The 16126-nt window shown below is 35.1% G+C and overlaps 1 protein-coding gene across 2 annotated transcripts in view; it reads right to left on the bottom strand.

Moving 5' to 3' along the window:
• LOC124373655 (protein kinase C) overlaps positions 1-16126 on the bottom strand; it is a 59031-nt gene that overhangs the window by 14050 nt on the left and 28855 nt on the right. For both annotated transcript variants that reach the window (XM_046832010.1, XM_046832016.1), the window contains 4 exons: positions 14887-15014; positions 7658-7938; positions 6466-6604; positions 3665-3853 (listed from right to left, as the gene is read on the bottom strand). In XM_046832010.1, coding sequence (XP_046687966.1) covers positions 3665-3853; positions 6466-6604; positions 7658-7938; positions 14887-15014 — 737 coding nt within the window. The remainder of the gene's footprint in view (positions 1-3664; positions 3854-6465; positions 6605-7657; positions 7939-14886; positions 15015-16126) is intronic.

The following is a 16126-nucleotide window of genomic DNA, read 5'->3' as shown; positions in this document are numbered from 1 at the left end:
GTAAAAGTAGCGAAAATAGTATTAAGTTTCTTGGAATATATGTTCAGTCGAATCTCAAGTGGCATGATCATATTAACTATATAGCCTCTCGAGTTGCTAAAGGTGTTTTCTTAATTAGGACATTAAAGGGCACAATTTCAACTGATTATTTATTGTTTGTATACTATGCTTATGTTCATAGCTTTATCACTTATGGAATCACCTTATGGGGCAATACACAGTATGCAACAAAACTTTTTATTCTGCAAAAAAGGGCTGTTAGATTGATTGCTGGTGTATCTAACAGAGATCACTGTAAAGCTTGGTTTGCAAAGTTTAATATTTTAACTCTGCCATCCGTTTATGTATTAAGTGTTTTGATGTATGTTAAAGATAACTTGAATGACCTTGTTAGCCTTAGTGATAACCATAACTATTTTACGAGAAATAGGAATGATCTGTTGCTGATGAAGTGCAAATACACAAGCACGCAAAGTAGCTTTAGGTATCTGGGAATCAAATTGTACAATGCTTTACCTGAACATATAAAAATATTATCTAGGCCTAGGTTTGAAACCTCCATAAAAAACATGTTGCTTAAGAAGTGTATATATAGTGTAAATGAATTTTACAATGCTAGTAATAGTATGCTTCTTTAACTAGTTCCACATGTTATAACTTGTTGACGTTGTTATACACTATTGTAGTGTCCTGACAATAAATGATTTGATTGATTGATTGAAATATCAGCTGAAAAAAATGAATTCAAAGATAGGATTTCACTGAAGTTGTCAGGAAATACTAGGTGGGACAGACATCTTTTCTGCCTTCGGAGTTTGCAGTGAAACTAAGTTCTTACAAAGCTAGGAAAGAATTTGGTGTGTTCGTCTATTCACCTTGCAGCTAATCTAATTGATCCAGCAGTACAAGGAGTAATCTCAAACCTATTGAAATGCTTGATGCAATAAGCTTTATTTGTAGAGCAGATTACAGGGACAAACAAGGCATTTGGTCCAGAAAATTCGTGTGGGAAGGAGTGGGTGTTAAGGAAAAGAGTCGCTATCTTGTAACTCATTTACTGTGATGGTAACGTTTGAGAGAAACTTGTGAATTGGCGGAAGTTGCGATAAAAATTCTTGGAGCCCTTGTTACATATGCTGCCACAGACCGATCCTTTAGCACTTTTGACTGTGTACACAGCAAGAAGAGGAACAGATGCATGAAATGTCTAAGCACAACTTTCAGAACGAAACTGATGAGACGCCACAGAATAGTCAAGACCAAGGAGAAGATGATTTTTCAGTGAAGAATAAATGGTAAGCCTAGAGTTGGAGGGAAAATCAGAACTGTCATCACAATCAGAGACCTACTTGACACTTCCTCGAACATTGATGAAGACCCTTCTGAAGAAAGCGAGTAAGTAGTAAGAAGTGGTCACAACCTAAATGATTAAAAATTAAACAAAATTTATTTTTTACCTATCTACAATATGCAGATTTTGTCTATCCTTTATTGTAGATAAGTTTATGAACCTAATTCTACAAATAGCCTATTATGTAACATAGTACACATAATCCAATAAAAAAACAAAATTGTCACTCTAAATTTTTTTCCAATTACAAAACCAACACTCAAGCAGTAAATCCACCACTTTCAATTTCTCTAAAAATCCTATGAAGAAATATATATCATTCTATATTTACATACAGACATACGAGGTCTGACTGCCGACCAGTAGGTGGCCGCGGCTTATCCGACCGGCTCGAACCGGTTATTGGAGGGGAGGGGCGAGCCTACTCCTTCCCATATTAGGCATTAAATATGATCCGGTCACTCAGTGAGTCACAGCGCTCTGTTCCATACAGTCCTGCCGTGTGTGCGTCGCATTTCAATATGACTGAACGTGTTGAGCAGCGCATTTGCATTAAATTTTGCCAAAAACTTGGCCATTCAGTATCAGAGACGATTACCATAATACGGAAAGTTTATGGTGACGTGTCTATGGGCGATACACAAATAAAAGAGTGGTTTAGGCGGTTTAAAAATGGCCGCATATCACTGGAGAGTGATGACCGATCTGGCAGGCCTTCAACAGCCTGAAAATGTTGAACATGTTCGTGCAGCAATTAATGAAAACCGTCGATTGACTGTCCGAGAGCTGGAAGAAGATTTAGAAATACCAAAATCGTCAGTTTGTAACATTTTACACGAAGATTTAAAAATGAACCGTGTTTCGGCAAAATTTGTTCCTTGGCTGCTGACAAGACCAAAAGAACTGTCAACTTGAAATCGCACAGGACAATCTGGATTTGATAAAAAGTGACCCAAGGCTATTTAAAAAGTCATGGGTTTATGGCTACGACCCTGAAACAAAGGCTCAATCTTCACAGTGGAAAACTCGCGAAGAGCTACGGCTGAAAAAAGCAAGACAAAGTCAGGACGGCGTTGTTCATCACGAATATGCTCCAAGAGGCCAGACAGTGAATGAGGAGTATTATCTTGAGGTCCTAAGGTGGCTACGAGATGCAGTGTAAACGAAACAACCTGAACTGTGGACAAGCCGTGACTGGATCCTGCACCACGACAACGTGCCAGCTCATTCATCAAATCTTATTCAGCGTTTTTTGGTCAAACACGACATCAACCAACTACGACAGCCTCCCTACATAGCTGCCTGATATAGCTCCTTGTGACTTCTGGTTATTTCCTAAATTAAAAATTTCTTTGAAAGGAAAAAGATTTGACAATGTTGAACAAATAAAACAAAATGTGATGAAGGACCTGTTAGCCATTCCGCAAAATGAATTTAAGGAGTGTTTCCGGAAGTGGGAGGAGCCTTGGAATAAGGTAGTGGCTTGTGGAGGGGAGTACTTTGAAGGGGACTAGATTGCCCTTGCCGCAGAGTAACATCAATTCATGCCAGGCGTCAAGGTCGGATACTTTTTGGACACACCTCGTGTGTGTGTGTGTGTATATATATATATATATATATATATATTAAACTGTATAAATGGCAATTGCTCCCGGCGGAGCAAGTACTTTTTGTGATTCATGTATATACGTATAGAGAGAGAGAGAGATATTTAAAATGTTATTTTTAGCCATGTTTTAAAGAGCCTTTTCTATTATTAAGGCCTATTTACATTTAAAAAGGATAAATGCCTGGGCAGTTATGAATTTTGGGAATTTACCTTAATTTACAGTATAAATGCTTGGGCATTTTATACCACTATGTCCAACACAACAAACTTGGTTATAAAAAGTTGGATTTGGAAAAACTTTACATAGCCACTTTGAAACCATTTGGAATACATGGGAGGAAATAAGCAATTTCTGTAATCTATTATACCCTGTGTTGAGTTGATCATAGAACTAGACTTCTCACCCAGCTCTTTCCTACTAAATGTACGATCCAGTACAACAGATGTAGATAACAGCGGTTTTCCCAGCGATACCCACTAAATGTAGAGTCCACTGTTGATAACGTTTCAAGTCTCAATTTTAAATCAGTGAAAAATGTGTACAAAAATATACATAATTTTTAAATATTTCATCATAATATTTCGACCCAATAAACTTTTATGAGATAAAAATAAATACAACTTTATAAACTTAAACATGTAACTAGTTCAAAAAGAGTCAATCCGTCTTTTATGTCTTGTTCTGAATAATGTTAAACACAAACCCCTTTGAGTATTGAAACAGCATCCTTGGTGAGCCAGACTGGGTACAGCACATCGTCGTGGAGAATTGACTCGAAGAGATCATCCTCATTGTCAGCCTCAAAAGGTGGTTGGCCTGCCATCATCTCGTACATGAGTACGCCAAGTGCCCACCAGTCCACACTAGGCCCATAATCTAGTTCTTGTAGGATCTGCAATAAAAATTATAAAAATACCTTAGAAAACAACATAACAAATTCTTTTACTACCTTATAATGTACCAGCTATTTTATCATTTCTAATAAAAACTGTTATAAATAAAACCAAATATAATTCCTTGTATAATAATAAACTGAAGTACAAAGAAGAAAAATATTACTGATTTTACTATATTTTTTTATAAATACAGGGTGACGCACACCACCCATCCACAAATGAATAGCGGCTGAACTGAGAAACATACCTTCTTTGTTTTGATGAAAACTCCCATATTTCAACCCTAAAGAAATCAGGAAAATAATTTTTAACTCCCACAAACTCCCAAAATAACACTTTTTGGCCTGTAGAGATATTTTTTTAAACATTTTAAAATGTAAAGGTAGGTCGAGTCATACCTCATTGTAAAGATTTAAAGCAGTTTTAATCTATTTCGCATCTTGTATACAGGGTAGGCCAAAATGTAAAGTTGCACTGTTTTAAAGTTTCTTTTACTGTTACCTCGTTAAAAATGTTAACAAATTCAAATTTTTACTGTAACATATTTTTAGAAATAGTCCTTCTTTGATAACCTGGAATAAAAATTAAGATAAGTTAAAAATATACATGAAAAAATATTTTAAGCATAAAAATTACTATACAGATATATGAAAGGCCTTTTTTGTAGTAAGGTCCGTTTTGTTGTAGACACTAGTAGTTAGCGCGCATACTGTAATGAGTGCGTGCGTCATGTACCAGCATGCCTTCGGGAATAACTGTGCTCAGTTTCAGCTCTGTAGCTAACCTATATGGTTCTGTTCTGTGCTTTCAGAATGTTTAAGACTACCAACTCACCTGCCGCATGTGAGCTTCACTCAGTGATACGGTTTTTGTCAACAATGAACCTGCCTGCTGCAAGAATTCATCGACAGATTTGCAAAGTGTACAGTGATACTGTTATGAGTGGAAACCGTGCATAAGTGGGTACGACAATTCAAAGATGGCCGTAACAACGTCCACGACTTTTCCGGTCGGCCTTCTTTGGTTACAGACAATTTGGTTGCTTCAGTTGAAATGAGAATTCGTGAGAACAGGCGCTTCACAATAACAGGTTTCTCAAACGAATTTCCAGACATGTCAATATCAGTGCTTTACAATATTGTTGCTGAACACCTAAAGTTTAGGAAACTGTGCTCCCGTTGGGTCCCGAAACTCGAAAGAGAACCACAAAACCCAAAGATTTGAGTGTTCGATGAAGTTCTTGCCTCGTTATAACCAAGAAGGTGACGGCTAATTGAGTCAGATCATAACTGGAGACAAAACATGGGCTTTGCATATCATGCCCAAATCGAAGCAACAGAGCATGGAATGGAGACACACACACTCGCCTGTAAAGTTGAAGACCAAACAGACCCTGTCCCAGCGCAAAGTCATGGCGTCTGTGTTTTGGGATAGTCATGATTGTTTATTGGTCAACATTCAGCAAGGAACCACCATAAATGCAGAAGCATACTGCCAAACCCTAAGAAAGCAACGCAAATCAATACAAAACAAAAGTCACGGCATGCTGAAAAAGAGAATTGTCCTTCTCCACGACAACGCAAGACCTCACACTACACGTTAGACCCGTGATTTATTGGACAGTTTTAGCTGGAAGTTTTTGACCACCAACCCCAGCCTGATCTTGTGGTGAAGCGATTACTATCTGTTCCTCCACCCAAACAACACCTCAGTGGCAACTGTTACAATATTGACGAGGACGTGAAAACGACAGTTAACTCTTGGTTATTGGAGCAGTTGGAAAGTTTTTATGAAGAGGATATTTTAAAATGGGCTGAGAGGTATAAGTGTTTGAACAAAATTGGCAACTATGTTGAAAAAAAGAGTAAAATATGTACTTTCTGAAAATAAATTTACTTTTTTGAAATAACCTTTTGTTGTGTACTTATGTTCAAATGGACATTACTTAAAAACACACCTCATATTAAGTCAATTTTACTCTACTCTTTGACATTGTAATATTTTTCATTGCTCATAATATGTTGAATTTTGTTGTATTATAATACAAAGATATTTTTTTTTTAGTTTTTTGCTACCATTGTTTGTATTTGAATGCCTTTTCCAACCAAATGTTGTATAGCATATGATATCATTGCTTTGAACAACTGGTTGCCCTTTGCTTTGTGTTTGTAACCACAATGATAATTGTAAACATGCATTTGCTATTAAAGTGTTAGTTGACATGGCTGAGCACTTAAATCAGTTTTATAAAGAAATTGATGAATTGTTTTACTTTGATTCTGATGAAGACAATGCCAGTAACATTTAGTGATTGTGTTTGGAATGTCAAAGCGAAAATGCCGACATTCAGAATTATCCTGACAATAACAAGACATTGATCCTGGTTATGACAAGGAAAGAGAGGAAGTAAAGCGAAGATGATTATTTTGATACTGACAACATCATGAGGAATGAATAAGAGGAAGTTAAGATGGAATGATAGACAAATATAGGCCTATTTAGATATTGTTTTTTTTTATTTACTATATAAAATTTTATTTAAAATTTAATAACAATAATGCTAAGATATTTTCTACAGTGTGTCGTAAAAGCGAAATATCATACATACTTCAGGAGCTATATAGTCTGGGGTGCCACAGAACGTTGTCGTGGTCACACCGTCAAAGATTCCCTCCTTGCACATTCCAAAGTCGGCTAATTTACAGTGACCCTCATTGTCTAGTAGGATATTATCAAGTTTTAAGTCTCTGAAACATTTAAGATTTGGTTAGTTTAATACTCCTTTAGTAAAACAAACAGACCAAAGAAAGAAATAGACTGGTTGTTGGTGAAACAGCAAGTGAAGCCAGGTCAGAGCAGTTTCACCAATGTAGCAGTAAGGGAAAATGCATCACTCATCCACTACCAAGTGTCACTGCTTACTATTTCAATAATTCCACTACTGTAAGTTATTCAAGTGTACTAAGAGTACGTACACATCAACAGTGGTAGTTTATTACAAACACAATAGTAACAAATGTCCTGTTTTTTTAAATATTTTATGCAAATAATAACCAACAATGTGTTATGTGTTTATTGTAGTTTGGCATTTTTTTTATTTGTTCTGAGCTTTGTAATAATTCGGAACTCACACACTTCTTTTTTCTCATTAATAACCCACACACATCATGCTGACAAAATATTATCAGTATTATTTCTTCTTTAACAGATTTGTTATGGTACCGGTATTCCATTAAAATAATCCACTACAACTATAGTTATCAAATTAACGTAACAGATTTTTTAATCTCCAATTTAATTTAAAAATGTAAGTAAGAAAAAAATTCAATGTATAAAACTTAATATGTACAACATTAATTAGTTTGAGTCAAAGCAGGGCCTGGGCAGCCTCATGCATGGCGAAGTGTCACTCCACCTTCCATCTCATTTGTAGCCAAAGTACACAGTCTATACAAAGTATGAAACAATGATTGTATTTGTCATTTCTAAAAACATTCCCAATGACAAAAATCATGTGCTTTACTAAACAAAACTATACTTTCTAAAATGTTTATCATGATTCCAATCTATAAATGGGTAAACATTTTTTTAGGATTATAGTACTTTGACAGCGTAAATAAAACATGGTGAATTAAAACAAAGTGCCAGTTTTTGACACTGGTTCCATGAAATCATCAATAAAAGGTTTCAACTTCTTGTAATGGTTCTTATATAAGAATGCCCAATTTATTTCATTATTTGGTCTGAGAACAACACCCATGGATACACATACACACAATCATGGAAGTGTTATTTGTTACCTGTAAACTACCCCATGTTTATGGAGAAACTGCAAGGCCAGAGTGACTTCGGCAGCGTAGAACCTCGCTCGAGGCTCATCAAACTTGCGAGCTCTCTGTATTTGAAACATCAGGTCACCACCGTTCACATACTCCATGACAAAGAACAGTCTGTCATTCGTTTGGAAACAAGAATGGAGGGCTGTCAGAAATGGATGTTTGGCTGCTAAGGCTAGGATTCGTTTTTCCGTCATGGTACAATCAACGTCGTCATCTTGGATAATGACGTCCTTTTTTAAAACCTGCAAGTAAACTTTAATTACTTTCTATAAAATGTTTGTTAAAACCTTGTACGTGAATAAACAACAAGCCTACACACAGTTTATTTTTTATCTATTTTGCATTTACTACAAATAAAACATGTACTTTTTGAAATCAATAAAAAGAACAGTACAAGATCAATTTAATTTACTGTTGTTGAGAATTGAACAAAGTCAAATGCACAATTAGGAAAGTTCTGCAATGTCATTAAATAAAAAATGTTATAATAAGCTTCATCAAGCCATAGGTGACATGATTGCTGCATCACAAGATTTTCCCTATAACTACTGAATTTTTAGATTCAAAATATAGCTTCAGGAATTTCCACAAAAATTAAAAATTTCCTCTTTTTATTCTCCTAAAAAAATGTGTTGTATAACTGAAATTTGGTGTTGAAATAAAATTTGAGAACAAAAGATATAACACTTTTGTAACTTAATTATATGATATACTGATTGCCAAAGCTACACCCATTATCTCCAAATGCTTAATCTATTATTATAACTCTGTGGCTTTGTTTCGTCTAAGCTTCGTTACCTATCATCTATAGGATGGCCGTAAATTTCCTTCACTGGAAAGATTACTTTTATAGGCAAAAAAAAACCATAACAATTTATTTTAATTACATATTTATTTAGTAATAAACCATAAATAACATTAGTTTTAATCCATAACACCAGTATGCATACCCCCGTTGCCCCGGCAGAGCTTGATTCAACGCCCATGTTCATTTGCTCATTCTTTCCAATATCTCTGGGGTAACTTGTGCAAATGCTGTCCTTACTCCATCTGTTAGTTCATAATTTGTAAAATAACGCTGTTTTCATACCTGTTTTGAAAGGTTTAGTGATACACTCAACTTTCATCTCTACATGTACTGTCCTCTCAAAACTATACAAGTTTGTCCCAAAAGGGTAAACAACAAATGGATAACTAAAGGAATTTTAGTTTCTAGAGAAAAACTAAAGTTTTTCTCAGAAATCCAGAAAACGTCGCACAATGAAGAATTCAAGCGGTTTTTTCGAAATTACAAACTAATTTACAGAAAAGTTATCCAAGCTGCAAAGGCATACGATGTTTCCAAAGCAATTATATCTTCCAAAAATATTTCTAAAACTGCATGGGACATCATCAACAATAAAAACAAATCATACAACAAACAAATCAAATTAAAAAGTGGTGATAGACTTGTGGAGGACGCGGTGCAGGTTGCAAATAGGCTTAACAGATTCTTCGGACGAAGGCAGAGTCCAGTAGCCTCCCTGGCACTAGCACCTGTCGTTGAGGAAGAGCTTGAAAAAATAATTCAGCAGCTCCCAGCCAAAAAAACAAATGATTTAAATTCAATGTCAACGTGGCTCATAAAAAAATGTTCCAAGCATATTGTGAGACCATTAACCCAATTAGTAAATTTCTCTTTCGAACAAGGAGTTTTTCCCTCACTCCTAAAAACCGCTAAAGTAACCCCTATTTTCAAGAAAGACGATCCCCAATCCCCACAAAATTACCGGCCTGTCTCAATTTTGCCAGTTATGAGCAAAATATTCAAAAAGCCTTTCTTGACACGAATGCTTCAATTTTTGAATAAGCACAACAAGCTATCTGAAGACCAGTTTGGCTTCAGGAAGGGCAAGTCGACAATAGACGCTGTTGTAAATCTTGTCGACATGGTTGTAGAGGGACTAGAACGTCGGGATCACACATTGAGTGTGTTCCTGGACTTATCGAAAGCATTCGACTGTGTTGACCATGTTACAATGCTTGACAAACTTGAATCCCATGGCATACGAGGCGTGCCTCTCCAGTGGCTCAGATCATTTCTAAGCCACAGAACTCAAATTGTCCAGATCTCAAACAAATTATCTGAACCAATTCACCTGAGTTATGGTGTCCCACAGGGCTCAATTCTCAGTCCGATTCTCTTTCTGATCTATGTCAATGATGTAGGTTCATCACTTCTGCACGGAAGACTAGTGCAGTATGCTGATGACACGACTCTCTGTTTCACTAGCAAATCAAAATTTATTCTGGAACAGCAGAGTTTTGTTGAAATTAACAACTGCGTCCAAACTTTTAACAGCCTCAATCTTAAAACAAATTCTGCAAAATCCAATTTTATAAATTTTGCTTTACGATCAGTAGATAGTCATGATGAGCCAGCCGTTATGTTGGCTGACACTATGCTGGACGAAGTATATTGTTCGAAATTCCTAGGGATATATACCTAGATCGAGGGTTGACTTGGAACGATCACATCGACCACGTTTGCTCCAAATTGGCCTCAGGCATTTATGTTTTGAGGTCTCTAGCCAAATACTGCCCGAGTCAGGTTCTGATGATGGTGTATTATGGCTTGATTTACCCCTACCTCACTTACGGGTTGGTGTTGTGGGGAGCTTGTGCAAACAATCAATTCCTGAGAGTGTTCAAGCTGCAAAAACAAGCAATCCGCATTATCGCTAAGCTGAAATTTAGAGAGTCGTGCAAGGAAGCCTTCAAAAATTTGCAACTGTTGACGCTGCCGAGTCTCTACATCTTGGAAACAACGCTGTTTTGTGTGTCTAAATGTGCCATGACGAATGGCCGAGACATACATGTGTATGAGACCAGAGGCAGAGATAACTACCAAACTGGTAGACACAGAACGGTGGTTTTTGAACGCTTGCCTTCACAGGCAGGTGTTCATTTCGTCAATAAGTTACCAGATTCAATTAAAAACACTCCAACGCTCAAAGTGTTAAAAACTCATTTGAAACGCTTTTTAGTGTCACAAACATTTTATAATGTTGACGAGTTTTTTGCTTATGATTGGGAGACCACCAATTAAAAAGACTGACAAAATTCGTCGCTGGAAGTGGGAATAATTGGTGAATGAATGGATGTAGATACGTTTGCAGAATTGTATGTTTGAATGGAATTTATTGTGGTGTGTTTGACAAAAATGTTAGCAAGTAAAAAGCAAAAATATGACATTTGCCATGCGTTGTATAATGTTCCGGCAATAAAAATCTGATTTGATTTGATACCCCTTCCTTGATAAAAACCCCAGCACATTATCAGCTGTTGTAAGATCTGGGCTTCTTGGAGGCCAGGGCATTGGGGCATTTACAGACCCCAATCCAATCCATTGGTCTGAAAACAGTTCATTCAGGCGGCAGCAGACGGTCAGAGCGAAGTGTGGTGGAGCGCCATCTTACTGCAAAATGACTGTGTTCAATATTCCCTGAGCTGTCAATTCAGGTACCAGCCATTTGTTAATCATTTTGATATAACTGTCTTGATTGACACAGCCTTCTAAGAAATAGGGGTAAAAAATATCGTCCCTTAAAACTCCAGTCTAAAGCATCAGGTAATGCGGGTTATTTTCCACTTCTTCGTAAAAATTTGGATTTTCTTTAGACCAGAAATAAACATTGTGATTGCGAGAACTGTGGTAAATAGCACATTTGTCACTGAACATCACATGTTTTTAGTCCTTTAATCTTCGAAAGCGTTGCAGCATAAGTTGGCATGCTTGCACGTGGTTGTCTATATCTTTGTCACTTAACTCATTAACTGATACTGGCTGATAGCATTTAACATTTAAATCCTTGCGCATGTGATCTTGCATTGTTGTTCTTGGAATTCCCAGCTCAGCAGAGCGTTTTGATTGATTTCATAGGTGAACACTCAATTGAAATTGCCACAGCAGCGCAGGTTAAAAGCCAAATAATCAGTCTTCCACTCCTGGGCGCATTATGAACGGATCCTGTATCAAATGTTTTCTTTTGTCAAGTTATTTAAGGTTGGCAGGAAGGTGAAGGCTTATTGAATCACACCAAAAAGTCATGCATAACGTCTTCAATTGTTTTCCTGGTTTGTGGAGGTTCATGTACCCACACAGTAGCAACCAAACACTTCCTGATACTAAAAACACTTGTATCTGCCATCTTTTCTCTGTAAGCGCTAGACTGGAACTCGGCGACCTTGAGCGAGAGAGATAGAAGGCGACTTCTGGTTGGGGGACCTCATTAACTCCCACCATTTTCTCCTTACCGCTCAAATTTCAATATTTGCTGCAGTCTTGTTTATTATAGTGTGCAACGTACTTGAGTATTGAGTAAAGGGATTTTGGGGCCACCCTGTATATTAAACCATATTGTCGTTCAGGAGGATACAAAGATTTATGTGACAAGCTGAAGTGCTACAAGTGAACCAACCCGAACATAGACGAGTCTTTTTGTATCTGTATTGTAAAAAATGTGGCTGTATTGTCAAGTTGATTTTGATGGCACTTAAGCTTATGTTGTAAGGTGTACTTTTTCCCCAAGGAAGGATAATTTCTATCTGGTTTATATCTTCCAGTTGAACTTCCACTGACAACCTTATTTATTTCCAGGAATAACACATAACTAACAGCAAATGTGGAGATATTGGGGTTCAAGGGAAGATCAATAGGTCTAGTCTACTACGGGAGATGACCTTTGGGGTTAGTGGACCTCCTAAATGTTAAAGGCAATTGCTAGCCTAGACATACATACATGCCACCTCTACCAGTTTTGACTGGAGAGGCTGGTACAGAGCTGATCTCCTTTCTTTCTAGGAGACATGGCTGAGATTTGTGGCCAAATTCCTTTTCATTGATCTCAACAGTAGGTGGCCCCTGCTCTTAACCTGAATGTCCTGTCACTCCGGGAGCAAGAGCACAGGTCTTTTTAGGACTAAGTGCAATGAGAGGTTTCTCTGCTTCTTGTCCCAAGAGAACTAAAAGGTTTACTGTTTCTAGTGTTTAAGTTTCATATAAATTAATTGTGACTATATAGCAATTTCTTAATTTTTATCTGTAGGGAATATGTTGTATTTTGTCTGCTCAGTGGACAAACAAGGAATGAATATACAAAGGAGTCAATTAAAAGCATCTAATGTTGCAAATAAAGCTTCTAATTATTTTCTTGTCAACGAGTTCTGAAAAAACCTTTGTGAAATAAAGATTTATTTAAAAGATAGGGTCCAAAAATAAGTACACTTGTTGATACTATCCATCATTTTCTAACTGTAGTATTGGCTTGATCATCACAATCACAAATGAATGGAGTCCTTTGAGAAATAATGAATAAAAATAAATGTTATTAAAAAAAATTAAAAACGTTTAATTGATAACCAAATTATCAAAGCTTTGTAAGTAATATTTTGTTTACAATCTGTACATTTATTTTTGTGCATTGTCCTGAGTCTGTTACAACTATTTGCAGACAACAAACGAGCAGTAGTATGCTAATTAATGATAGATAAAAATTTGTTTTTGTATTTTGTATATGAAACACTATGAAACAACAAATTATTGTAGTGTTGTAAATAATATTTAGCTTCCAGTTCTTATTTACAGTATATTTCGGTTGGTGTATCTATGTCTCCTAATTTTTGTTTTTCTTGTAATTTGCATTGTTGTATGAATATGTCCTGTATAAGAAAATATATTCTGTATAAGTTTTATCATGGCTAAGGGTTGATTTTTCCATTACCTATTCAAATTTATGTGCCAAATTTGGTTTCTTTAGCTTTACTAGTTTTAGAGATAATAATTTGTTAATAAATTACAAAATGGCAGCTATCGGCTAAACAAAGTGGAAATTGGAAAAAAGTTATTCTTCATTTTTAGCTTAGAATCACACTCAGAATTTGAAAATACATAGCCAGCCCAATCTTTTTGTTACACCCTATATAATAAAATGGGATTAAGATGTTCTGAATTTTAAAACAAAATAAATAAATTATAAACTTCAATAAATAATTACAATTTAAAATATATCAAACAAATAAGAATTTTATTAAAAAATTGTCAAACTTAATTTAGACTAATTATTGTAAATTATTTAAAAGAAATACAGAGTAAATGAACATTTAGTACTAACTTATTTACATTTTGGTTCAGCAATATTTCAACATGATACATAATATAATGGTATTTTCTTTTCATACATAATATACAAGTCATAATTCTGTACAAAATTTCAAGATGTATATCATAATTTAATTGTAAAAAGAAAACAAACTATTAATTAATCCTAAATTTAAATAAATAAGTAATGATAATAAATACAAAACAAAAGTAAAAAAATTACCTAATCAAATAATTATGAAGGTACTGTTGTCCCAAGCTGGAAATTCATCTACACAATAAAAAAACATTTTCTTTTATTGAACCATTTTTAATAGCAATTTAAACTCTTTCTTATTGAATAATTTAAGTTTCATTAAAATAGTACTACAGGTTTTTTTTATCTAAGTAAGTTCAAATAAGGTAAACATTTCTCCTGGTAGAATAGTGTTGTCTTTTCTGGAAATTCCTGTACAGTATTTTTTCCAACCGTATGTAAAGATATGTAGAGTCATAATTTACATTCATTCTTACTTAAGTAATACTTTGTTAAGTTTAATAAGAAGCCAAGCAGCTAAAGAATTTATTTGACTTCTTAGTTAATATCAATACTTCAAGAATAACTGTTCAAGAAAAGTCTCAGACCCCAACTGACGATAAACTGACATGCTCCTGCTATAAGAGTTTATGTCAGTTAAGAGTTTATGCTCCTGCTATAAGAGTTTATGTCAGTTAAGAGTTTATGCTCCTGCTATATCTTGTGTGTGATGTAGTGAAACCAGGACCTTAAATTATTCGTGATTGGCTTAGGTGATAGTTGATGAGGACAGAAAATTTTCATGATTATTAAAACTTGTAACTCCAATTAAGACTACTTATTAATCCACATTACATCTAAACATTTATTGGATATATTTGGCACTGCCAGAAGATACATTTCATTCCAAATTCCAAGGTTTATTTCTTTAATACAAAAGTACTTGATTAAATTTTCATTATATTTTTTATACTATGACAACTACAATATCATAAATTTATTCTGAATGTTAACTATAAATGCTACTGAACCTACCTTGACGGCATAAACTTCATCAGAGCCTTTCCTCTCTGCCAACATGACCTTTCCAAAACTCCCTTTACCCAAAACTTTTATGAAATGAAAATCATCAACACCTAATCTACGAACTCCCTCTGCTCTTCCTGAAACATAACATATTCTCAAATTCATCCATAACTTTATAAAAATATATTTACTTTTTATTTATAATATTTTACTTTAGCTATAAAATAAAAAAAGTTATAGTTTCATCTCTGATTTCTAATAGAAGTCAAATTGTTTTATTTTTAAAAGGTTTTTTTATTAATAAAGAAGAGATCAATTACCTTTTCAATCTTATTTTCTAAGTTCTCGATGGACAATTGCCTAGAATCTTATGAAAGAGAATGAAGGAGAGGGTTGATATAGTACAAGTGTTCACTAAGCTATTGGTCACACAGGCAGGATTTAAACCAACAGTATCTCTGTCCATGCAGCAACCTGCTATATCCACTACATGATTTTTTACATTGACATTACTTTTAATGCACTGCATGGTTTTTAAGTGACATGACTTCTTGTCTCAAGAGCCATATTTATTATTGTTCCAAGAATTAAATTCTAAAACTTAAATATGGGCTAAAACTTTATAATGTGCCATCTAAAATGTGGAAAATGCAAAATAAATTCCTTGCTTTTTCTACAACCTTTAAATTGAAATGTCTATCTTTTTGCAGGTTTTTACTGCAAGATAGTTACTATGGTATTTACTTTACATGTCTACTATAATAAACAAAGCTACAAGTTAGAGGCTGGCACAAAATGGACTGTTGTCATTATAAGAGGTGTGGCTATTACATCATAATGAGACTGACATTGCTGCGGATCAAGAATATGTGTGGCAACCATCATTAAACAACAGTTGTTTAGTGTTAACTTTTCTCTTTAGTATGCAGTTAGTCTTGCTCCTGTAAACAACACCGTTTAGTCAGAGCCTAAGTTCGCATTATTGTTGTTTTTTGTTTTACCGGATAAAATTGTTAGAGTAATAGTAGAGCAACAAATTATTGTGAAATTTCACTTAAACTTGGAAAAACTGCTACTGAAGTTATAATTTACTGAAAGAGGTATATGGCGGTGAATGTTTATCACGGGCCCGTGTTTTTAAATGGTTCAAGTGTTTTAAAGATGGCAGAGAAGATGAGAAGGATCTATGGATGCTCCAAACGAGCTGGGAAACATAAGAGCTTCTTGCCTCTGCATGAAAGCAGTCACA

Source organism: Homalodisca vitripennis, chromosome 1, assembly GCF_021130785.1.
Source record: "Homalodisca vitripennis isolate AUS2020 chromosome 1, UT_GWSS_2.1, whole genome shotgun sequence".
NCBI lineage: Eukaryota > Metazoa > Arthropoda > Insecta > Hemiptera > Cicadellidae > Homalodisca > Homalodisca vitripennis.
This window is presented reverse-complemented; position numbering and strand designations above follow the sequence as displayed.